The following is a 25730-nucleotide window of genomic DNA, read 5'->3' on the forward strand; positions in this document are numbered from 1 at the left end:
CACGGCGAATGTGGTATCTGTGGGGAGCGGGCATCAGGCAGACAGGTAGATTTCCAGCAGATTGCCAGCAGAATGCATCCTGTAAAAGACCCCCAGTGGTAGACCAAAGTTTAGAATGGCAAACCAGACGGAAAACCCGTAGAATTGTTTCTCCAGTCCATTTTCAAACTGGGGCTGAGCTCCAAATGCTGGCATAATCCACAGCTGAAGAGGAAATGAAGAAACATTACTCAGTCTGCTGGCTGATGCCCGTCAGAACAAAGGAGCAAAGTCTGGTTGTTGAGGGAGAACTGTGGAGTGCGCCCGAGGGAAGCAGTGTCTTTGGATTGTGAGGGTGGAACCAAGATTGTTGTTTGAGTTCTGTGATCAGCGAACGTGTGAAGGGAGAGCGTAAAAGGATCTTCCTTTGTTTAATGCACACTGCAGTGACCAGGATGGTTCAGTGGGACGATGTTTAAGAACTATGGACTGGAGCTTGTTTCTGCAGCTGCCCTGACTGTGTTTGGTGAGATTATGGAGAGAGTTTTACTCTGTATCCAAGCCACATTGTGGCCGCTTCTGGACTATCTGCGGAAGATCGGCAGTGAAACTGTACCAGGCTGTAATGGCTGAAAGGTGTTATCGGGAACCCCGGGTCAATTACAAAACCTTAAAAATACAATTACCAACTCAGCCAGAAGACATGAGACAGAAGTGAGAAAGTGACTTGAGTGCAGTGACGTTAATAAAATCTGACCTTGGTAGGCTGGTCCAGAATGTCGGGGCACAAGGCATCCGAGGCAGGTTGACAAACTGGATCCGAAATGGGGTTGGTGACAGGAGGCAGGGGGTAGTGGTGGGTGGGTGCTTCTCTGACTGGAAGTGGTGTACCGCAGGGATCGGCACTGGGACTTGGATCAGAACGTAGGTGATGTGATCAGTAAGTTTGTAGGTGAGTTGCAGATAGTGAAGAAGGTTGTCTAAGGATACACCGGGACATGGATCAGCTGGGAAGTGGAGCAGAGAGCAGTGGTGGATGGAATTTAATCCAGACCAGTGGGAGGTAATGCACTTTGGGAGGTCAAATTCTGGTCGGACACATCGAGTAAATGGCAGGGACCTTCAGAGCGTTGATGTACAGAGAGACCTTGGGGTATAAATCCATAGCTCCCTGAAAGGGATGATGCTGGTGGATAGGGTAGTGAAGAAGACATTTGGAAATCTTGCCAAAAGATGTTGGGACATCATGTTGCAGTTGTACAAACTGTCGGTTCGACCGCACTTTGTGTTGTGAGCAGTTCTGGTCACTGCACTAAGGGCTGGGGCTGTTCTCTGGAACGAAGGAGGCTCAGGGGTGACCTTATAGAGGTTTATAAAGTCACGAGGGACATCGATAAGGTGGACGGTCACGGTCTTTTCCCCAGGGTAGGGGAGTCTAAAACCAGAGGGCATGGGTTTAAGGTGAGAGGGGAAGACTTAAAGGGGACCTGGGGGGAGGGGCAGGGGTCAGGATTTTCACACAGAGGGCGGTGGGGATGTGGAGCCAGCTGCCAGGTGGGTGCAATTGTAACATTTAAAAAGACATTGGGACAAGTCCATGGATGCGAAAGGTTTAGAGGGACACGGGCCAAACGCGGGCACATGGGCTTCAGTCAGGCACTTCGGTCAGCATGGACGAGTTGGGCTGAAGGGCCTGTTTCTGTGCTGTAAATTTCTGTGCCATTACAGTTCGTATAAATACCCGCGGTTATTTGTGGTTTCATAAATAGAGCGCTGAGTGCAGGGATTACAAGGTAATAATAAATCCCCACTAGGACAGCCGTGGCCTGGGTAAACTGGAGCCACAGCGGAACAGGCAAAGCTGGCGTCGAAAGCAAGGGGCTGCATGGTGAGGGAGCTGCAAGGACACAAACAGGGAGACCTGGGGAGGTGGGCGGTGGTAAATTGCAGGACGTGGTTCTACCATGAGGGGACTTGGGGCGCTGAATTGTTGATGGTCAGTGAGCTGAGCCCAGGCGGAGGAGCTGAGGCCAGGTTAGCGCTCGGTGTCAGGCCTGACCCACTCTGAGTGAATGTGCCGTGACCATGGAAGTGTGGCAGCGCGCTGGAAATGGGGAAGTTGGGGCCTCACCGGTAGAAGAGATCAGACTAACTTACGATAAGGTTGGACATGATCATAAACATGGAGACCTCCTTCAGGAATTTCCGTTTCCAGTTGAGTGTACTGGTCGATGGCGGAGGCAGCTGAGAGAGTTTCCTCAGGTCGGGGCTGGGGGAGCCATCCAGCGCTGCGTTCGGTGGCTGGTCAGCCGGCGCGTCGGTCTGAAGGTTCCCCGCGGCGGCCGGGGGGTCTTGGGCCAGGTCTGGGGACGGCGCTTGCTGGTCCACCAGGTTCTGAAGGTTAATGGTGGAATCCTTATCACAAGCCCCAACAAAGCGTGAACGAGCGTCCTCCGGAACACACTGCCTGTGCAGTCCCTCAATGATGAAGAGGTTCTGCAGAACGTGTTCGATGATCATGAGCAGGGAGTAGGTCAGGTTGAGAAGATCGGCGGGGCGCTGGGGATGGGTGGACACGACGGCCACGATGGAGAAGTAGCTGACACAGAGCTGTCCGAGGGCGGCCACCTGCAGCAGGACCACGTCCAGGCTGCGGGTGGGGCTCTCCCTGCTGTCCATCTCTCTCACCTCCCACCGGTGCACGGACAGTGCCGCCAGCGAGCACAGCGACATCACCGACAGCAGCGCGATGTGGAAGGTGTAGAACTGGAGGAAGGGCGTGGGCCGTCGCGGGTGGGCGGACACCCCCAGCTGATACAGGACGAAGATCACCAAACCAGCGACCATCACCAGCGCCCCCAGCAGCGGCCCCACAACAAGCCCATGGCCCCGGAACCTGTAGCTGGTGTGAGTGCCGTGGCTGCCGATGACCCTCCCCACGTTCCTCCACAGAATGTACAGCATAGTGGAGGAGATGAGGCAGTACTCGATGTTGAAGGGGTACATGATCACAATGGCCTTCCGTAAAACGGCGCACAGCTCACTGCGGCAGCCCAGCTCCGACCTGTTCCCACCACCTGCACAGACGGGACATGTGCCCGGCATTAGGAACGGCTGGTGTCGGTCCGCCGCACAGACCGCGCTCGAATAATGTACAGCACGGAAACACCGTCCCGAACACCGAACGTCCCGTACGCTGACCGTCCCGTACACTGACCGTCCCGTACACTGACCGTGCCGTACACTGACCGTGCCGTACGCCGACCCGTCCCGTACACCGACCCGTCCCGTACGCTGACCCGTCCCGTACACCGACCGTCCCGTACACCGACCGTCCCGTACACAGTCCCTGGGCACAGCTGGGGCGTCAGAGGTTACTGTAGGGCCTGATTAACGCCCAAAAAATGAAAGGGGAGGGTGGGCAGTCAGCTGCAGGGCGACAGGGAGATGGGGCAGTGGGTATAGGACCGATGGGATCACTCTGCTGGGGGTGGTGTGGACCTGATGGGTCGAATGGCCTCAGTAGTATCAGAAGACAGCAGGAGTTGGTGACGGGAGGGGGGGAGGGAGCGGGGGTTTGCTCCTGGTCCTCCTGCTCTCCGGTACAGGGACCCCGGGCTTACCCGGTCTGACACTCGGGGTCTGACACTCGGGCTCTGACTGATTGGTGTCCCGCCCCCCGCCCCCTGCACTGCCCCAACATCTCCAGTGTAGCCCCGGCAACAGCACCTCGTCTTCTGGCGAAGCAGGTCACAGCCCTCGGGACTCTGCACTGAATTCAACAATTATGGGCTGTTCCAGCTTGTGCCAGACCCACTAACTGAGACATTAACTCTGTCTCTCCCTCCACAGATGCTGACTGACCTGCTGGACATCTCCAGTATTTTCTGTCTTTATTTTAGGTTTCCCAGCATCCGCAGAGTTTTACTTCTGACATAAGGAGTTGCCAGGGTCCCCTGAGGTGTGACTGCCCTTTGTAAATGTAACTAACTGTCTGCAGAGAGTGGCCTCCAGCTTCTGTGTCACTGTGGCGTTTGGAGGGAAGGCATTAATTGAAGCAACTCCCTCCATCATTTGCCCCAGTACGGGGCATTGGGATCTTCATTCTGCACCTTTCACATGAGCTCCTGACCGAGTAAAGCGATAAATGTGGAAGGTCAGCGCTGTGCGCTGCAATAAAGCCAAGCCGTGAAGCAAGGGGTGCGGAAGTGCGCTACCGGTACAGTGGGAGCCTGTACCTCCGAGCTGCGAGCTGCTCCTGTTGTGTGCTGCCTGCTCCTCAGCCTCTAATTCCATGTGAATGGAGTCATCAGTAACTGCGGTCATCCACACCACCAGGTCTGTGGCCAAGGTCACCATCAGCCCACACCTACGGCGGGAGAGGGAGGGGAACAAAGTGACGACCAACCTTTACATATGACAGAGTCACACGGCACGGAAACAGGCCCTTCAGCCCAACTGGTCCAGGCCGACCACGATTCCCATCTAAGCCAGTCCCATCTGACTGCCTTTGGCCCATATCCCTCTAAACCTTTCCTATCCATGGACCTGTCCCAGTGCCTTTTAAATGTTGTTAATGTACCTGCCTCAACCACTTCCTCTGGCAGCTCATTCCATGTACTAATCACCCTCTGGGTGAAGAAGATGCCCCTCAGGTTCCTATTAAATCTTCCCCCTCTCACCTTAAACCCACTAGTTCTTGATTCCCCGTCTATGTCCCTCAGGATTTTACACACCTCCAGAAGATCAGCCCTCATTCTCCTTCACTCCAATGAATAAAGTCTCAACCTGCTCAACCTCTCTCCATAACTCAGTCCCTCGAGACCCGGCAACATCCTCGTAAATCTCCACTGCACTATTTCCAGCTTCATGGCATCTTTCCTACAGCAGTGTGACCAAACCTGAACACAATGCTCCAAATGTGGTCTCACCAACGTCTTGTACAACTGCAACACAACATCCCAACTTAGTGCCCTGACCGATGAAGGCTAGCTGCCAAGCGTCTTTTTCACCACCCTATCTACCTGCGATGCCATTTTCAGGGAACTGTGTACTTGCACCCCAAGGTCCCTCTGTTCTACAACACTCCCCAGGGCCTTGTGGTTCACTGTGAAAGTCCAACCCTCATTTGTCTTCTCAAAATGCAACACCTTGCACTTATTGGGATTAAACTCCATTTGCCATTCCTCAGCTCACTTACCCAGCTGATCAAGACCCCCCTGTAATTTTTGATAACCTTCTTCACTGTTCACTCTACCACCTATTTTAGTGCCATCTGCAAACTTACTAACCGCGCCTTGTACATTCTTATCCAATCATTGATATAGATGACAAATAGCAATAGACCCAGCACCAAGCCCTGGGGATCACCACTGGTCACGGGCCTCCAGTCTGAGAAACAACCTTCCACCATCAGCCTCTGCTTCCTACCATCAAGTCAATTGTGTATCCAATTAGCCAGCTCTCCCTGAATCCCTTCAATCTAACTTTCCGTGGCATCTTTCCTATGGAATGGTGACCAAAACAGAACACAATATTACATATTATTCCACATCAGATACCATGTGGAACCTTATCAAAGACGTTACTGAAGTCCGTATAGACTACGTCTATCACCCTGGCCTCATCGACCTTCTTGGTTACTTCAAAAAACGCAATCAAGTTCATGAGACATGATCTCCCATGCACAAAAAGCCATGCTGACTATTCCTAACTAATCCCTGTCTTTCAACTGCATGTATATCTCGTCCCTCAATAACGTACCCACCACAGATGTTAGGCTTACTGGTCTCTAGTTCCCAGGTTTTTCTTTGCAGCCCTTCTTAACTAAAGGCACAACATTAGGCACCCTCCAGTCTTCCGGGACTTCACCCATCACTGATGATGATGCCTGTACCTCAGCCAGGGCTCCTGCAATTTCCTCTCCAGCTTCCCACAGTGTTCTTGGATAGACCTGGTCAGGCCCTGGAGATTTATCTACCTTCATATGTTTTACGACAGCCAGCACCTCCTCTGCTGTAATGTAGACTGTCTCCTAGAGCTCCCCATTAACTACCTCAAGGTCTGAAGTCTTCATGTCTTTCTCCATGGAAAAACAGAGGAGACATACTCATTGACGACCTCGTCTGTCTCCTGTGGCTCCAACACAAAGATGTCCCCTTTGGTCTTTGGGGGGCCCTATTCTCTCTCTAGTTACTCTTTTTCCCTGAATATAAAATCTCTTTGTATTCTCCTTAATCCTCTCTGCCAAAGCGATCTCATTCCCCCTTTTTGCCCTCCTGATTTCCTTCTTGACTCCTGCAGCCCCGATACTCCTCCCAGAATTCATGATTCCAGCTGCCTGTACCTGACCCATGCCTCCTTTTTCCTGACCAGGGGAAATCCCTCATCATCCAGGGTTCCCTACTCCTACCAGCCTTCACCTTCACTCTGACAGGAACATGTAGACCTTGAGCTCTCACTATCTCACTTTTAAAGTCTCCCACTTGCCAGATGTCCCTTTGCCCACAAACAACCTACTCCAATCAACCTTTGCAAGTTCCTGTCCAATACTGTCAAAATTCACCTTGCCCCAGTTTAGAACTTTAACTTGTGGACCAGCTCTATCTCTTTCCGTAATTAGTTTAAAACTAAACAGAACTATGGTCACTGGTCCCAAAGTGCTCCCTCACTGACACCTCAATCACTTGTCCTGCCCCTTTACCCAAGAGTAGGTCGAGCTTTGCCCTCTCCCTGGTTGGGCCTTCAATATACTGTGTGAGGAAACATTCCTGAACACATTGAACAAATTCCACCCCATAGCCCTCAGCACTATGGAGTCCCTGTCTGTGTTAGGAAAGCTAGTCCCCCACCATGACAATCATATTATTCTTGCAACGTTCTGGAGTCTCCCTGCACATTTGTTCCTCTAATTCCCATTGACTATTTGGGGACCCACAGTACAATCCCAACAAGGTGACCATCTCCTTCTTATTTCTCAGCTCCACCCATAAAGCCTCACTGGACGATCCCTCAGTAATTTCATCTCTGACCACTCAGGCTATGATACAACATAGAACATTACAGCACCGTACAAGCCCCTCGGCCCACGATTTTGTGCTGACCTTTTAACCTTCTCTAAGAATCTAACCCTTCCCTCCCACATAGCTCTCCATTTTTCTATCATCCCTGTGCTTTCTATGAGTCTCTTAAATGTCCCTAATGTATCTGCCCCCACAACCTCTGCCGGCAGTGTGTTCCACACACCCACCACTCTCTGTGTAAAAAATGTACCTCTGAACTTCCCCCTGTATTTTCCTCCAATCACCTTAAAAGTATGCCCCCTTTTTGCCCTGGGAAAAAGTCTCGATCTATACCTCTTCTCATTTTGTACACCTCTATCAAGTCACCTCTCATCCTCCCTCGTTCCAAAGATAAAAGCCCCAGCTCGCTCAACCTATATAGACATGCTCTCCAATCCAGGCAGCATCCTGGTAAATCTCTCTGCACCCTCTCTCAAGCTTCCACATCCTTCCTATAATGAGGTGACCAGAACTGAACACAATACTCCAAGTGTGGTTTAACCAGAGTTCTATAGAGCTGCAACATTACCTTGCGGCTCTTGAACTCAGTCCCCAACTAATAAAGGTCAACATGCCATACACCTTAACAACCCTATCAATCTGCGTAGCAACTTTGAGGTATCTATGGACGTGGACCCCAAGATCCCTCTGTTCCTCCACACTAAGATTCCTGACAATATCCTTGTATTCTGCCTTCAAATTCAACTTTCCAAAGTGAATCACTTCACACTTCTTCTGGGTTGAACTCCATCTGCCACTCCTCAGCTCAGCTCTGCATCCTATCAATGTCCTGTTGTAACCCTCAACAACCTTCTACACTATCCACAACACCACCAACCTTTGTGTCATCAGCAAACTTACTAACCCTCCCTGCCACTTCCTCATCCAAGTCATTTATAAAAATCACAAAGAGCAGGGGTCCCAGAACAGATCCCTGCAGAACACCACTGGTCACTGACCTCCAGGCAGAATATGCTCCATCTACAACCACCCTCTGTCTTCTATAGGCAAGCCAATTCCGAATCCACACAGCCAAGTTTTCCTCGATCCCATGCCTTCCGACCTCCTGAATGAGCCTATCATGGGGAGCCTTATCAAATGCCTTACTGAAGTCCATGTACACCACATCCACTGCTCTACCCTCAATGTGTTTTGTCACATCCTCAAAGAATTCAGTCAGGCTCGTGAGGCACAACCTGCCCCTCACAAAGCCATGCTGACTGTCCCTAATCAGAAACTATGCTTCTCCAAATGCTCATAAATCCAGTGTAGTGGTTAGCGTAATGCTATTACAGCACCAGTGGCCCGGGTTCAATTCCGGCCACTGTCTGTACGTTCTCCCCGTGTCTGTGTGGGTTTCCTCCGGGTGCTCTGGTTTCCTCCCACATTCCAAAGACGTACAGGTTAGGAAGTTGTGGGCATGCTATGTTGGCGCTGGAAGCGTGGCGACACTTGCAGGCTGCCCCCAGAACACTCTATGCAAAAAGATGCATTTCACTGTGTGTTTCAATGTACATGTGACTAATAAAGATATCTTACCCTATCTTATCCAATAATTTGCCTACCACTGAAGTAAGACTCTGTACTTCCCAGGGTTATCCCTACTCCCTTTCTTGAACAAAGGAACAACATTTGCCACTCTCCAATCATTTGGTACTCCTATGGCCAGTGAGGAGGCAAAGATCATCACCAAGGGCTCAGAAATCTCTTCCCTCACTTCCTGTAGTATCCTGGGATACATCCCATCTGGCCCCGAGGAATTATCCATCCGAATGTTTTGCAAAGGTTCCAGCACATCGTCCTTCTCAACATCGTTGTGTTCTAGTTTATCAGCCTGTTTTACGCTGTCCTCACAAACGTCAAGGTCTCTCTCACAGGTGAATACTGAAGCAAAGTGTTCATTAAGGACCTCCCCTACCTCTTCCGATTCCAGGCACGTTTCCTTCTTTACTCCTAATTGGTCCTACCCTCACTCCAGTCATCCTCCTGTCCCTGATCAGCAAAGCCACTCCCCCACCTCTTTTACCCCACCCTGTCCCTTTTGAAATATCTAAACCCCGGAATATCCAGCAGCCATTCCTGCCCTTGTGACAGCCAAGTCTCTGTAATGGCCACAACATCATAGTTCCATGTACTGACCCACGCTCTAAATTCATCACCCTTGTTCCTGATACTTCTCGCATTAAAATAGACAGATTCAGCCCATCCAACTGACTGCAATTTTGCCCTTTCTACTGCCTTTCCTTCCACAGTCTCTCTACACGCTGCATCAACCTGTACACCAACTGCCCCATTCTCTGACCTGTCACTCGGGTTCCCATCCCCCGCCAAACTAGTTTAAACCCTCCGCAACAGTTCCAGCAAACTTGCCCACATAGAACACAGAACAGTACAGCACAGGACAGGACCTTTGGCCCATGGTGCTGTGCCAAACTAACTAAACCCAATGACTACCAATTAATCTAATCCCCCTTCCTCACACACTGACCATATCCCTCCGTCCTCTGCCTATCCATGTGCCTATCTAAGAGTCTTTTAAACGTTCCCATGCTCTCTGCCTCCGCCACTCCCCTCATGTTAAATACATGCCCTCTGGTGCTGGAAATAATCAGAAATGCAACTCCCCCCTCTCTTACCTCCACCCCTACCCCACCTGAAGCACCTGTATCCTGGAACACTAACCTGCCAGTCCTGTCCCTCCTTTAGCCGTCAAAGTCACATTTATTGTCAGATACACAATGAGGTGTACGCACAGGTTTGTTGTAATGTTACAGCCATGTGTCTGTAATGGCTGTAATATCCCAGTCCCACGTACCTACCCATGTCCTGAGTCCATCTGCCTTACCTGCCTCTTGCATTGAAATAAATTCAATTTAATCCCACAGCCTTTCCTCACTCCCTGCCAGGCTGCCTGTCCTATCCACTGACCTTATTGTCATTGATTTCGGTATCAACTTCCAGCCTCCCATCTGACTCACTTCTGCTTTGGATTCTATCCACTGCCAATCTAGTTTAAACCCTCCCTAGTAGCCAAATCTACCCACCAGGCTATTGGTCCCCCTCCAGTTCAGGTGCAATCCGTCCCTCTTGTACAGGTCACCCCTGCTCTGGAAGAGATGCCATTGGTCCAAAAATCTGAATCCCTGCCCCCTGCACCAACTCTTCAGCCACTCGTTCATCTGCCACATCCTCCTATTCTTACCCTCACTCGCTCGTGGCACTGGGAGTAATCCAGAGATCACAACCCTCGACTCCTGCTTTTTAACCTCTTCCCCAGCTGCCTACGTTCCCTCTGCAGGATCTCATCCCGTTCTCTACCTGTGTCATTTGTGCCAACGTGCACAACGACTTCTGGCCGCTCGCCCTCCCCCTTGAGAATGTTCTGCAGCCCCCCCACCCCCCCCCCCCAGAGACATCCTGGACATCGTTCCGGAGTCCCTTTTGTGGCCACAGAATCTCCTGTCTGCCCCCCCTAACAATCGAATCTCCTGTCACTGGACTCCTGTCTGTCTTCACCCTTCCCCGCTGAGCCTCAGAGCCAGTCCTGGTGCCACAGACCTGGATACTGCTGCCTTCTCCTGAATGGTCACCCCCCAACAGTATCCAAAGCGGTAGACTTGTTTTCCAGGGGAATGGTCACAGGGGAATCCTGCACTGTATGTCCACCCACTATACCCTCCCTGTTGGTCACTCCAGGCTCCACCCTAGGTGTGACCACTTCATTGAAACTTCTGTTTACGATGCTCTTAGCATCACAGATGATCGTAAGTGTGCCCAGCTTCAGCTCCTTCATGCAAGTCAGTCAGGAGCTGCAGCTGGACACACTTCCCACAGGTGCAGTCCTCAGGAGCACTGGAAGTCTCCCTCATCTCCCACATCCTGCAGGACAAGCACACCACTGCCTCAAGTGGAGGACTACAGCTGAAAGACCTCACCTGTGCTTACCTTGACCCTTACCTCTGCTCAGCCTCTTCGCCGAAGGCTCACAGCCAAAGCCTCAAACACTGCACTTCAAACTCAAACAGGGCTGCTCCCAAAATGGCCACTGCAAAGTGGTTAGCTAAAGGCTGAGAACACTGCAGAACTGCTGACAGTTTCTGGAATTATTGAACAATCTCACTAACACTTGCAAACCACAAGAGAAAGGTCACATGGGCACATAGAAATGGGGGAAATGTAGTATACCTGTAACAAAGTTGGGTATGAGCTCCCAAAACTCCATCCCAGGGACGTTAGTATCCTGCTGACAATTAATTTTAATTGAATCCTTTTCATTTTGATACCTTCCAAACTAGATGAGGTTCACTGTAGGTGACTTTGAAGGGCCAATTCTGGACAGGGACTGAAGTCCTTAAGCAGAGAGGGACTCCTCTATGTGGGATTGTGGTGTTGCAATACACCAGCCACACAACGCTCTCCCTGAAAGGGATTGCCCATCGAGTGACCATTGTTAACCAGGTGCTCAACATCACTAGTTGAAGCTACACAAAGTCCGAGGGAGCATCGCACTGCTCCAGGCCCGGGTCCTGTGTCACCCTGCTGGGCTGCTCGTTCCTCATTAAAAACCAGGGCTCGTTCCGACCTACCTGGTGGCATCTCGATGCACGTGGAGGCAGTCTCTCGAGTGAAACCACAGTAGGTTTGCCTGAAAATAACAAGACTTAATCAGACGTTTCACACTCCATGTCGACCTTAAGAATCACATCCAACAACTCGCGACATTTTGCCCACAGTTCCCATGGTTGACCCTTGTCTTTCTGTGGCCCTTTGTAACTGTGGCTGTGGGAAGCTTCAGTTTCCTGCCTTACAGAGAGGTGTTGAATTGGATGACAAGCAATGAAATCTTTGTCTTGAGGAGTCCAGGAAACTTCCCTTTATTCCATATTTTCTCTGTGCCGAGGACACTGTTCCTTTGGACTTGGAGGGAAGGTGCCCTGGTGAATGGATCACACAGTGGTGGACCCAATCCCTGCTGGAGTGTGTTCTCACAGGTATTGTTGAGAACACCATCAGATGATTGAGTTGGATTCACGCCAAGGACTGAGCTGTTGGCCAGTTGGGTGGGATCCTGAGATTGTTAAAGTTCAGCAGGAGCCGGGAACAGCGGGGGGGGGGGGGGGGGGGGGGCGGGGGGAGGAGGGGGGGTGGTGGGGGGAGGTGGTGAGTTACAATTTCTCCATATAATACATTGCTGTTCGTTTTCCTTCATTTTACACGGCTGGGGCTCCTTGCGCTTCATTTGGGCGATGACACAGGAAAAGTGACTGGGACTGCGATCATCTGGAACCTTGGGGCAACCTGACCATGATTGTCAGAGCCAATGAATCAAATCTTGACCTGCCCTGATCCATTCACTCAGTCACTGAGTCTGTTGTCAAATCAAACTACTCTCCGACCCCTTGGGATGGGAGCCTTTCATCCCCATTGTTCCGGAAGTATGGAAAATCTGGAAAATAAAGGGAAGGATTTGCCTCACACGGAGTCTTTCTGCCCTCGGTACACAGTGTGAGCAGCAGGTCTCGCTGTCCGACTGTTAAGACCAGATGGGTTGACTAGCCTTGGACACCTGAGGATCCACCGGCGCATGTAAAGTCCGGGCTGCGAGTCCGTTTTGAGTAATGAAAGGGGTTGGATATAGGGTTAGAATCCCCATTAACTAGTGCAAGGGCTTCGGGTCCCCACCACAGTAAATGATGGGAGGGTCGGAGTCTGGGGACAGTGGACCCACTGAGGGAACACCGGTCGGCTTTGAAACTATTTATACAGCGCGGTAACAGGCTCTTCCGACCCAATGAGCCCGCGCCGACCAATTACACCTGTGTTAACCTACTGACCCAAATGTCTTTGGAATGTGGGAGGAAACCGGAGCACCCGGAGGAAACCCGCACAGACACGGGGAGAACGTACAAACTCCTTACAGACAGCGGCGGGAACTGAACCCGGGTCGCTGGCGCTGTAATAGCGCTACAGTACGTTACTGCGCCTATATGTACTTACATTGTGTTTCGGAAAGTGTACTGGGTTCAGTGGGCAAGAGATAACGGAAAGCCCTTGCCTCGGGAGGGAACCTTGATTTGGGATGGGACAGGGGCTGAAACCGCGAAGGGCAGAGAACCGGAGTAAAACCGCCGGGTGCTCGGCAGATTGGAGCTGGGAAGCAGAGAAACGAGGGGAGAAATCACGGAGGAGGAGGGAGTAGAACAGGGATTGTAGAAGCAGGGAGCGAGAAGGAAGAGGAACAAAAGATAAGCAAAGAGCTGGAATTCCGGTCGGGAAAGAGACCGGCTGGGGGGTGGGGCATGGTGGGGTGGGGGCTGTATGTGTGTTTGTGGGGGGGGGGGGGGGTGGGGGCTGTGTGTGTGTGTGTGTGGGGGGGTGGGGGCTGTGTGTGTGTGTGTGGTGGGGTGGGGGCTGTGTGTGTGGGGGCTGTGTGTGGGGGTGGGGGCTGTGTGTGTGTGGTGGGGTGGGGGCTGTGTGTGTGGGGGGGTGGGGGGTGGGGGCTGTGTGTGTGTGGGGGTGGGGGCTGTGTGTGTGTGTGTGGTGGGGGCTGTGTGTGTGTGTGTGGTGGAGGGGTGGGGGCTGTGTGTGTTTGTGTGTGGGGGGGCTGTGTGTGTGTGGGGGGGCTGTGTGTGTGTGTGTGTGTGTGTGGTGGGGTGGGGGCTGTGTGTGTGTGTGTGGGGGGGGCTGTGTGTGTGTGTGTGTGTGTGTGGGGGGGCTCTGTGTGTGTGTGTGTGGGGGGGGCTCTGTGTGTGTGTGTGTGGGGGGGGGGGCTCTGTGTGTGTGTGTGTGTGTGGGGGGGGGGGGGCTCTGTGTGTGTGTGTGGTGGGGGCGATTTCCACATGTGGACCAGACAATGACCGGGACCGAGCTGACGGTGACGGGGAACAGGCACAGATGGTGCCCTCATTATCTGCCTTTCTCCGGCGGACACAACAACCCCGAGGGTGCCGCGGGCCCTCGGGTATCACCTCCTCCACCCTCGGCGCCGTCCCCTCCCCATTATGTCTCCCCCCCCCCCCACCCCCGCCCCTGAGCCGGACTCCTCCACCGGCTCCCCTCCTCCCCACTACCAGGGCTCTGAAAGCCGCCCGTCGAGTGAGTTCATCGAAGTCGGGCAGTGATCCTGCACAAACCATCCCCCCCCCCTCCCTCCCTCCCCCCGTCCCCCCAAGACCCTCCAATCCCAGCAAGAGCCTTTCCAGAATGGAAACCCGACCACGTTTATGGATCCTGGACTCCCTCCAAATGAAGAGCCACAGTGCAGTCCCTGCTTCATCCCCGGGAAGACGTGACAAAGTCCCGGCGGAAGAAGCGCCACAGTCCCACCGAGGACACTGCGGTGGTGATGTTTGCGGACTGTGCAATGGAGGCAGGAACGCGATGTGCAACTGGCCACAGGGCGCTGTGTCGGAGGCCGCTCTGAATGCCTTGTGGACTGATGTCCCCACCGCGGTAGAGAGCTGTTTCCCATCTGTTATGGATTGGCATGGTATCCATCGGATGAGGACGCTGGCGATTGAGCGCATGTGAATGGTGTTTGACTGTCATGCGGGCCTTGCCTCTAATCCAGGCGAGCCCGCGTCGATCAGTGCTACTGTAAACAGATTGAACACGCTGTGTACTACTTGTATTGGATGGGAGCGCCAAATCCACCCTCAGCAGCAAACGCAGAGGGGCCAGTGTGATAAAGTTTTATCTACAGGCCCAACGGGACCACAAAATGCTCCGCAATTCAAACAACCAGCGGTCTGTGGGTCACCCACTGCGGTTGCCCCGAGCAACCTTCTCTCTCGGCTTTACACATGCGGCAAATGGGGCAATGAATCATTCTTCAACAAACCCGGTGTGCACCAGACTTTGCTGCTGACGCCGATAAAGTTGGGACGATGATCTCCCAGTCCCCAGAACCAATCCACAGCCTGAGTTCATCCACCTCACCTGTCAAGCCTCTTGCAATGAAATAAATGCAGGTTAAACCGATGGTCTTTCCTCTCCTTCACTGTGCTCCTGTCTATCCCGACGACTAAACTTGTTCTCACTGGCTAGCAAACTAATTAATTAAAATAAATAATTAAATTAATGAAAAATACAGCCACGATAATAAGTATGAGTGTGACACTAAGAACTCCCCTAGTTCCTTAAACCTCTTCAGGAGAGGAGATCGTCTGTCAGTCCCCAATATGGTAATGATGACTCCAGACCCACCAATGTAATTGACTCTCAACTAACCCCTAAAGTAGCCAGCGGGTCTCTCAGTTCCAGGCCGCTACGGGATGGGCAATAAGTCTTGGTCATCGCAGTCTGAGAACTGAAACCGTGCACTGCTACTGTGAGGGAGCCTCACCTGAATGCTGATGAAGATGGCTTCCACAATGGGGTAAATGATCTTCACAGTACATGCGCCGTTCTGGTGCTGAAGATAGTAGCCAAACTTGAAGGCATCAAGCAGAACAGTACACACCCCGAACAGCAGCACTGCTCCTGAGGTCAAACCCAGAACATGATGTTACAAATAGCACTTGGAGCAAAACGGAAGATGTTACAAATCAAAAACAAAACCGGAAAACACTGAAGCACTCAGCAGGTCAGGCAGCGTCCGTGGGGAGTGAACCAGTGTCAGCAGGGGCAATGTTACACTGGGGCCAGTGAGTCAGCCAGGATGAGTGAGGCCCTTTGGGAAGGCATTTGATTGGCTACATGGATGGATTAACAGATTAGTGTTTGATTAAAATCTAAATAAATTGGATTCGTTTGTTTCTCATTGGATAGATAGTGGGTTGGACGGGGTGGCGTGTGATTGGATAGATTGTGGGTTGGACGGGGTGGCGTGTGATTGGATAGATTGTGGGTTGGACGGGGTGGCGTGTGATTGGATAGATTGTGGGTTGGACAGTTAGATTTGTTTATCTTCCACACTTCACAGCCACTGTATGTCACAGAAAAGCCGATACAGTAGATTTGAAGTCTTGCACTGCAGGAAATGCAGCAGCCAAATTGGGCATAGCAAGATCCCACAAATAGCACTGTCAAACCAACGGTGAGTTTTAGTGATGTTGTTCAGCACAACCTTCTCTTCCAGTCACATCATGTGACCTTTCACATTCAGTAGCGAGCAGTACTTTTACATTCAGTAGTGAGTACCACTTTCACAGCTCATTTGAGAACTGGCACCTGCAGCAGTGCAGCACTCCTCCAGCACACTCTGGGGCTGTATCTCGGGTACGTATCAAAGCCTCTGAAGTGGAACTGGAAGCTGTGACCTTCTGGCAGAGAGGTGAGAGCCAGAGCATTGGTCACCTGGTTACTGGTTAAGGATGGTCATGGAGTAAGACCTCGCAAACTCTTCACAGCTACAGAGCAAGCTCCATTTATCTGGACTTGAGGACAGGACCAAGCTGAAGATAGCTCTTGAACAACATGGCTGTTTACTTCAACCCCCATATCTTGGGTGCCCCAATCACCCTCTCACCATGGAGACGCCAATCACCATCTCAGGGGAAAAAGAAAACTAAAATACTTTCATTGGAACAATGAAACAACATCAAAATATGGCTATGATAAAGCAAAATCTTTAGATGCTGGAAATCTGAAATAAAAATGAAAATGCTGGAAACACAGCAGGTCAGGCAGCGTCTGTGGGGAGAGGAACTGTCAGGGTTTCAGTCTGAAGATTATTCATCAGGACTGAGAAAGGTAAAAGGTTTGTTGCTTTCTTTGTTTTCTCTCTTGCTCAGTTCGAACAATCCCACTCCATAAAACCATAAGACACAGGAGCAGAATTAGGCCATTCGGCCCATCGAGTTTGCTCCACCATTTGATCATGGCTGATTTATTTTTCCCTCTCAACCCCATTCTCCTGCCTTCTCCCCGTAACCTTTGACATGCTCATTTATCAAGAACCTATCAACCTTCGCTTTAAATATACCCAATAACATGGTCTCCACAGCTGTCTGTGGCAATGAATTCCACAGATTCACCACCCTCTGGCTAAAGAAATTCTGAGGCTGTGCCCTCTGGTCCTAGACTCTCCCACTACTGGAAACATCCTCTCCACATCCACTCTATCCAGGCCTTTCAATATTTCAGTAGGTTTGAATGAGATCCGCCCTCATCCTTCTAAACTCCAGTGAGTACAGGCCCAGAGCCATCAAATGCATCTCATATGTTAACCCTTTCATTCCCAGGATCATTCTTGTAAACCTCCTCTGGACCCTCTCCAATGCTAGCACATCCTTCCTTAGATATGGGGCCAAAAACTGCTCACAATTCTCCAAATGCGGTCTGACCAATGCCTTATAAAGCCTCAGAATTATGTCCTTGCTTTTATATTCTAGTCCTCTCAAAATAAATGCTAACATTGCATTTGCCTTCCTTACTACTGACTCAACCTGCAAGTTAACCTTTAGGGAATCCTGCACTAGGACTCCCCAAGTCCCCTTGCACCTCTGATTTCTGAATTCACTCCCCATTTAGAAAATAGTCTACACCTTTATTCCTTCTACCAAAGTGCATGACCGTACACCTCCCTACGCTGTATTCCATCTGCCACTTCTTTGCCCATTCTCCCAACCTGTCCAAATCCTTCTGCAGATTCCCTGCTTCCTCAACACTACCTCCCCCTCCACCTATCTTTGTAACATCCGCAAACTTGGCCACAAAGCCATCAATTCCATCATCCAGATCATTAACATATAATGTGAAAAGTAGGGGACCCAACACCGACCCCTGTGGAACACCAACCAGAAAAGGCCCCCTTTATTCCCACTCTTTGCCTTCTGCCAGTCAGCCAATCTTCTATCCATGCTGGTACCTTTCCTGTAATACCATGGGCTCCTATCTTGTTTAGCAGCCTCATGTGCTGCACCTTGTCAAAGGCCTTCTGAAAATCCAAGTAAACAACATCCACTGACTCTCCTTTGCCTATCCTGCCTATTACTTCCTCAAAGAATTCCAACAGATTTGTCAAGCAAGATTTTCCCTTGAGGAAACCACACTGACTTCAGCCTATTTTCTCATGTGCTTTCAAGTACCCCGAAACCTCATCCTTAATAATCGACTCTAACATCTTACCAACTGAAGTCAGGCTAACTGGCCTATAATTTCCTGTATTTTGCCTCCCTCCCTTCTCAAAGAGTGGAGTGACATTTGTGATTTTCCAGTCCTCTGGAACCACTCCTGACTCTAGTGATTCTTGAAAGATCACTACTAATGCCCCCACAATCTCTTCAGCGACCTCTTTCAGAACCCTGGGGTGTAGTCCATCCAGACCAGGTGACTTATTCACCTTTAGACCTTTCAGCTTCCCAAGCATCTTCTCCTTAGGAATAACGACTACACTCACTTCTGCCCCCCGACTCTCTCGAATTTCTGGCACGTTGCTTCCACAGTGAACACTGACGCAAAATACTTATTCAGTTTGTCCCCCATTTCTGTGTTCCCTATTACAACCTCTCCAGCATCATTTTCCAGCGGTCCCATGTCCATTCTTGCCTCTCTTTTACTCTTCATATATCTGAAAAAAACTTCTCTCCCTCCAGACCTCAGGCTAGGTTCACAGAGCAAAGAAATCCATGGTCTTGTCTCCGCTCTCCTTTCCATTCCTCGCGTCCTTCCCTCCTCTGTCCAGGTTGCTGATCTACACCTTGCCCAAAGTGGTCCAAACCAGACACTCAGATGTTCAGCTGGGAAAGAATGGGAAGGAGGGGAAGGAGGGGCAAAGAGAGAGACCAGATAGAGGGAAAATATGAGGGAGATAAGGGACAGGGGAGTTGGGGTGATGGAGAAGAGGAAGAGGGGAGTTGGGGTGAGGGAGATGAGGGAGAGGGGGTGTTGGGGTGAGGGAGAAGAGGAAGAGGGGAGTTGGGGTGAGGGAGAAGAGGAAGAGCGGAGTTGGGGTGAGGGAGATGAGGAGGAGGGGGTGTTGGGGTGAGGGGGATGAGGGGGAGGGGAGTTGGGGTGAAGGAGATGAGGGGGAGGGGGCTTAGGGTGAGAGATATGAGGGGAGGGGGGTTGGGGTGAGGGGGATGAGGGGGAGGGGAGTTGGGGTGAGGGAGATGAGGAGGAGGGGGTGTTGGGGTGAAGGAGATGAGGGGGAGGGGGGTTAGGGTGAGGGAGATGAGGGGAGGGGGGTTGGGGTGAGGGGGATGAGGGGGAGGGGAGTTGGGGTGAGGGAGATGAGGGGGAGGGGGCTTAGGGTGAGGGAGATGAGGGGAGGGGGGTTGGGGTGAGGGGGATGAGGGGGAGGGGAGTTGGGGTGAGGGAGATGAGGAGGAGGGGGTGTTGGGGTGAAGGAGATGAGGGGGAGGGGGGTTAGGGTGAGGGAGATGAGGGGAGGGGGGTTGGGGTGAGGGGGATGAGGGGGGTTAGGGTATGAGGGGGAGGGGGGTTGGGGTGGGAGATGAGGGGGAGGGGTGTTGGGGCGAGGGAGATGAGGGAGAGGGAGGTTGGGGTGAGGGAGATGGGGGATGGTTGGGGTGAGGGAGATGAGGGGAGACGGGTTAGGGTGAGGGAGATGAGGGGAGGGGGGTTGGGGTGAGGGGGATGAGGGGGGTTAGGGTATGAGGGGGAGGGGGGTTGGGGTGAGGGAGATGAGGAGAGGGGGTTTGGGGTGGAGACAGCAGGTTGGTGAGAATAGAACAGGAGGGAGGGCTTCTGCACAAAGGACGTGCTGGCCACAGACCCACTTTATCCACCCTCATTTCTTCAACATCCCTCAGTGTTTTTGTTTATTGAGAATCAATTCATTTGAGAAACACCCCATCCACAGTGTAAAGTCCAAGTCACCACCTGACAGGAAGGGTATGGTTGCACTGGAGAGAGTGCAGAGGAGATTCACTGGAATGTTGCCTGCATTGGAGGACTTTAGTTAGGGAACAGTCTGGGCTTGTTTCCCCTGGAGCGAAGGAGGCTGAGGGGTGACCTGATAGAGGTATACAAGCAAGGAAATTATGAGGCTATCAGGCAGGAAATTAGAAGATTAAATTGAGAACAGATGTTCTCAGGGAAAAGTACGGAAGAAATGTGGCAAATATTCAGGGGATATTTGTGTGGAGTTCTGCATAGGCACGTTCCAATGAGACAGGGGAGTCACGAGAGGATACAGGAACTGTGGTGTACAAAGGTTATAATAAATCTAGTCAAGAGGAAAAGAAAAGCTTACAAAAGGTACAGAGAGCTAGGTAATGTTAGAGATCTGGAAGAGCACAAAACTAATAGGAAGGAGTTTAAGAAGGAGATTAGGAGAGCCAGAAGGGGACATGAGAAGGCCTTGGCAGGCAGGATTAACGAAAACCCCAAGGCGTTCTACAAGTATGTGAAGAGTAAGAGGATGAGATGCGAAAGGATAGGGTCTATCAAGTGCAGCAGTGGGAAAGTGTGTATGGATCCGGAATAAATAGCGGAGGTACTTAATGAATACTTTACGTCAGTATTCACTATGGAAAAAGATCTGGGGGATTGTAGTGGGGACTTTCAGGGGGCTGAAAAGCTTGAGCATGTAGATATTAGGAAAGAGGAGGTGCTGAAACTTTTGGGAAGCATCAAGTCGGATAAGTCACCGGGACCAGATGAGATGTACCCCAGGATGCTGTGGGAGGTGAGGGAAGAGATTGCAGAGCCTCTGCTGATAATCTTTGCATCGTCAATGGAGATGGGAGAGGTTCCGGAAGATTGGAGGTTTGCCGATGTTGTTCCCTTATTCAAGAAAGTGAGTAGGGATAGCCCAGGAAATTATAGACCGGTGAGTCTCACCTCAGTGGTTGGTAAGTTGATGGAGAAGATCCTGAGAGGATTTATGAACATTTGGAGAGGTATAATTTGATAAGGAATAGTCAGCATGGCTTTGTCAAGGGCCTTATGAGCCTGATTGAATTTTTTGAGGATGTGACTAAAGACATCGATGAAGGGAGAGCAGTAGATGTAGTGTATATGGATTTCAGCAAAGCATTTGATAGGGTACCCCATGAGAGGCTTATTGAGAAAGTAAGGAGGCATGGGGTCCAAGGGGACACTGCAGTGTGGATCCAGAACTGGTTGGCCCACAGAAGACAAAGAGTGGTTGTTGAAGGGTCGTATTCTGTGTGGAGGTCCAGTGGTTTACCTCAGGGATCTGTACTGCGACCCTTATTCTTTGTGATTTTTATAAACCTCCTGGATGAGGAAGTGGAGAGATGGGTTAGTAAGTTTGCAGATGACACGAAGGTTGGGGATGTTTTGGAGAGTTTGGAGGGCTGTCAGAGGTTACAGAGGGACATAGATAGGTTGCAGAGTTGGGCTGAGAAGATGCAGTTCAACCTAGATAAGTGTGAAGTGATTCATTTTGATAGGTCAAACATGATGGCAGAGTATAGTCTTAATGGTAGGACTCTTGGCAGTGTGAAGGATCAGAGGGATCTTGGGGTCTGAGTCCATGGGACACTCAAAGCGGCTGTGCAGGTTGTCCCTGTGGTTAAGAAGGCATATGGTGTATTGCCATTCATCAATCGTGGAATTGAATTTAGGAGCTGAGAGGTATTGTTGCAGCTATATAGGTCCCTGGTCAGACCCCACTTGGAGTATTGTGCTCAGTTCTGGTCGCCTCACTACAGGAAGGATGTGGAAGCCATAGAGAGGGTGCAGAGGAGATTTACTAAGATGCTGCCTGGAATGCAGAGCATGCCTTATGAAAGCAGGTTGAGTGAACTCAGCCTTTTCTCCTTGGAGTGACGGAGGATGAGGGGGGACCTGATAGAGGTGTATAAGATGATGAGAGGTATTGATCGGGTAGATGGTCAGAGGCTTTTCCCCAGGACTGAAATGGTGGCCACAAGAGGACATAGGTTTAAGGTGCTAGGGAGTAGGTAATGAGGAGATGTCAGGGGGTAAGTTGTTTTACTCAGAGAGTGGTGAGTGCGTGTAATGGGCTGCCGGCAATGGTGGTGGAGGCGGATACAATGGGGTCTTTTAAGATGGAGGCGGATACAATGGGGCTGAGAAAAATAGAGGGCTATGGGTAAGCCTAGTAATTTCTAGGGTAGGGACATGTTCGGCACAGCTTTGTGGGCCGAAGGGCCTGAATTGTGCTGTAGTTTTTCTATGTTTTTATATAATTTGGCATGTCACATTTTACCTTGTCAAATTTTATCGATGCACCATAGAAAGCATGCTACTCAAATGCATCACGGCTTGGTATGGCAACTGCTCTGCCCAGGACCGCAAGAAACTGCAGAGAGTTGTGGACACAGCCCAGTGTGTCACGGAAACCAGCCTCCCCTCCATGAACTCGGTCTATACCTCTCACTGCCTCAGTAAAGCAGCCAGCATAATCAAAGACCCCTCCCACTCCGGATATTCTCTCATCTCACTACTCCCCCCCTCCCCCCACCACCATCGGGCAGAAGATACAAAAGCCTGAAAGCACGTCCCACCAGGCTCAAGGACAGCTTCTATCCCGCTGTTATAAGGCTATTGAAAGATCCCCTACTACGATAAGACCTTGACCTCACAATCTACCTCGGTAAGACCTTGCACCTTACTGTCTACCTGCACTGCACTTGCTCTGTATCTGTAACACTTTATTCTGCATTCTGTTATTGTTTTCCCTTGTACTGCCTCAATGCACTGATGTGATGAAATGGTCTGTATGGATGGCATGCAGAACAAAGTTTTTCACTGTACCTCTGTACATGTGACAATAATAAACCAATTTAAACCAATTCCTAAGTATATAAGATTATGAGAGGAACAGAAAGGGTAAACTGTCTTTTTCCCATGGTAGGGGTGTCAGAAACAGGAGGGCACAGGTTTAAGATGAGAAGGTGGAGATTTAAAGGGGATCTGAGAGGTAAGTTTTTACACTGAGGGTGGGTGATGTGTGGAAGGTGCCGCCAGAGGAGAAGGTGGAGTCAGATACAGACACTGTGTTCAAGATACGTTTGGATAGACACATCAGTAGGGAAAGTATAGAAGGATACGGTCCTAATGTGGACAAATGGGATACGTGTAGGTGGGCAAACAGGTCAGCATGGACGTTGTGGGCTGAAGGGCCTGTTTCTGTGCTATACAACTGAGGCTATGAAAAGTTTTGGATAAAACTTTGGATAAAATAATCTTGGGAATTATAGACCAGTGAATCTTACATCAGTGGTGGGCAAGCTATTGGAGAGGATTCTTAGGGACAGGATTTATGAGCATTTGGAGAAGCATAGTCTTATTAGGGATGGTCAGCATGGCTTTGTGAGGGGCAGGTTGTGCCTCACAAGCCTAACTGAGTTTTTCGAGGAGGTGACAAAACAAATAGATGAAGGTAGAGCGGTGGATGTGGTGTATATGGACTTCAGTAAGGCATTTGACAAGGTTCCCCTTGGTAGGCTCATCCAGAAAGTCACGAGGCATGGGATCCACGGAGACTTGGCTGCCTGGATTTGGAATTGGCTTGTCCACAGAGGGTGGTGGTAGATGGGGCGTATTCTGCCTGGAGGTCAGTGACCAGTGGTGTTCCACAGGGATCTGTTCTGGGACCCCTGCTCTTTGTGATTTTTATAAATGACTTGGATGAGGAAGTGGTGGGGTGGGTTAGTAGGTTTGTGGATGACACAAAGGTTGGTGGTGTTGTGGATAGTGTCGAAGGCTGTTATAGGTTACAATGGGATATAGACAGGATATAGAGTTGGGCAGAGAAGTGGCAGTTGGAGTTCAATCTGGAAAAATGTGAAGCAATAAACTTTGTAAGAATGAACATGAAGGTAGAGTACAAGGTTAATGGCAGGATTCTGAGCAGTGTGGAGGAACAGAGGGATCTTGGGATCCACGTCCACAGATCCCTCAAGTCGATAGCGTGGCTAAGAAGGCGTATGGTGTGTTGGCCTTCATTAGTCAGGGTATTGAATTCAAGAGCCATGAGGTAATGTTGCAGCTCTATAGAACTCTGGTTAGACCACACTTAGACTATTGTGTTCATTTGTGGTCTCCTCATTATAGGAAGGATGTGGAAGTTTTAGAGAGGGTGCAGAGGAGATTTACCAGGATGCTGCCCGGATTGGACAGCATGTCTTATGAGGAAAGGTTGAACAAGCTGGGGGTTTTCTCTTTAGAGCAACACAGGATGAGATGCGACTTGATAGAGGTGTATAGGGTTATGAGAGGCATAGACAGAGTGGACAGCCAGCACCTTTTCCCCAGGGCAGCAATGGCCAATACCAGAGGACATCAGTTTAAGGTGAGAGGAGGGAAGTTCGGGGGAGATATCAGAGGTAGGTCCTTTTCACAGAGAGTGGTGGGTGCCTGGAAAGCACTGCTGGGGTGGTGGGAGAGGCTGATACAATAGGGACATTCAAAAGACTCTTAGGTACATGGATATCTGAAAAATGGAGGGTTATGTGCTGAGTAGGAGGGAAGGGTTAGATTTATCGTGGAGTAGGTTTATGTAGGTCGGCACAACATCGTGGGCCGAAGGTCCTGTGCCGTGCTGTGCTGTTCTATGTTCTATGTTGTATAAAATCCATTCACCGACCTCTGAGCCAGATGGCGCCGGCGTGCAGGTCTCGGTGAGGGACGGCGGGCGTGACAGCTCGGTGACACAGCATCCAGCTCACGGCCAGGGCTGCCAGCACCATCAGCAGGATCAGGACCCTGGTCCCCGGGACCGACGAACGGTTGAAGATGGAGCTCAGGACAAGAGCAGCTCCCAGGAAGAGGATGTTGATGGCCAGCAGCCCTGACAGCAGCCGGCTGCGTTTCTCCGCCGTCTCTGTGCTCCCGCCGACTCTCCCAGCTCCCCGACCCTCGCTGATATTGTCCTGTTTCTGGGGCTGCTTGGCGTTAGTGCCGGTCTCATCGGCCTCCACTTCGTCCGGATCCACCATCTCCCACACCAGGGTTGGGATCTCAGCTCGGCCTCGCCGTTCCTCCCGACCACAGATTCCACAGCCTTTTGGGGGAGAGAATTGTGTCCTGATCAGCCGATCCCACTTTGTGAGCACCTGCTCCTGGCCTGCCCCCTCCAGCACAGAGGCCACACTTTGCATCAACGCTCCCGACCGTCGCCCTGCAGCCCGCCCGGAGGTGGCTGACTCGGTGCACCAGTGGCAGGCAGCCGGGGAGTCTACCCCTGGTCATTGCCCACCGCCCTTTCTTGGAATGGGGAGAGAAATCGGGAGCAAAAAGGGAGCCAGGGAGAACAAGAGGGAGAGGAGAGGGAGGGGAGCTGGGGGGCGGGGGGGGGGGTGGGGGAGACAACAGGGTGACGAAAGATCAGGAGGGGGAGCATTCACCGTCTATCTGTGTCCATCTCAGCCCCCTCTGTTCGATGCCTCTCCATACATTTGCTGATTGATTGTCATTTGAGGGAACTCCTGATCCGGTGTGAAGTGCGTGTCGTTACCAACGCTGGTGTGAACCCTTGCTCGGTGCAGACTCCCCCAGCCGATCCCTCATCCCGTAATGTGCAAACCCAGCAGAGGTGAATCCCGGCACCTGGTCTCTGCTCGCCCTTTCTGACCCCTCCCCATCCCACCCCCGCCCACACTCACTGCACTTGTGATTCTTTCGCAGGGTGCTAGCGGATGGGACAACTCAATTTCTCACAGAGGGTTCAATGCAGCACCTGACGGAGTCCTGTGGCAGTTACCGGATCAGTTCCAGCAGTACAGAGACAGATGGAAACGACTGACACCACACCCCTGATAACACGTCCCAGGTTCAAACCTACAAAGG

At 51.1% G+C, this 25730-nt stretch overlaps 1 protein-coding gene across 1 annotated transcript; it reads right to left on the reverse strand.

The window, feature by feature from the left end:
• Positions 1-24778, reverse strand: LOC127580148 (proton channel OTOP3-like; the record flags this gene model as incomplete). Its single annotated transcript, XM_052033360.1, has 6 exons — positions 1-204; positions 2137-3056; positions 4218-4348; positions 11627-11685; positions 15385-15521; positions 24529-24778. Coding segments are annotated over 6 exons (1668 nt in total), but the record flags the coding sequence as incomplete, so codon positions are not given.
• Positions 24779-25730: the final 952 nt, after the last annotated feature.

This window comes from Pristis pectinata, chromosome 18, assembly GCF_009764475.1.
Source record: "Pristis pectinata isolate sPriPec2 chromosome 18, sPriPec2.1.pri, whole genome shotgun sequence".
NCBI lineage: Eukaryota > Metazoa > Chordata > Chondrichthyes > Rhinopristiformes > Pristidae > Pristis > Pristis pectinata.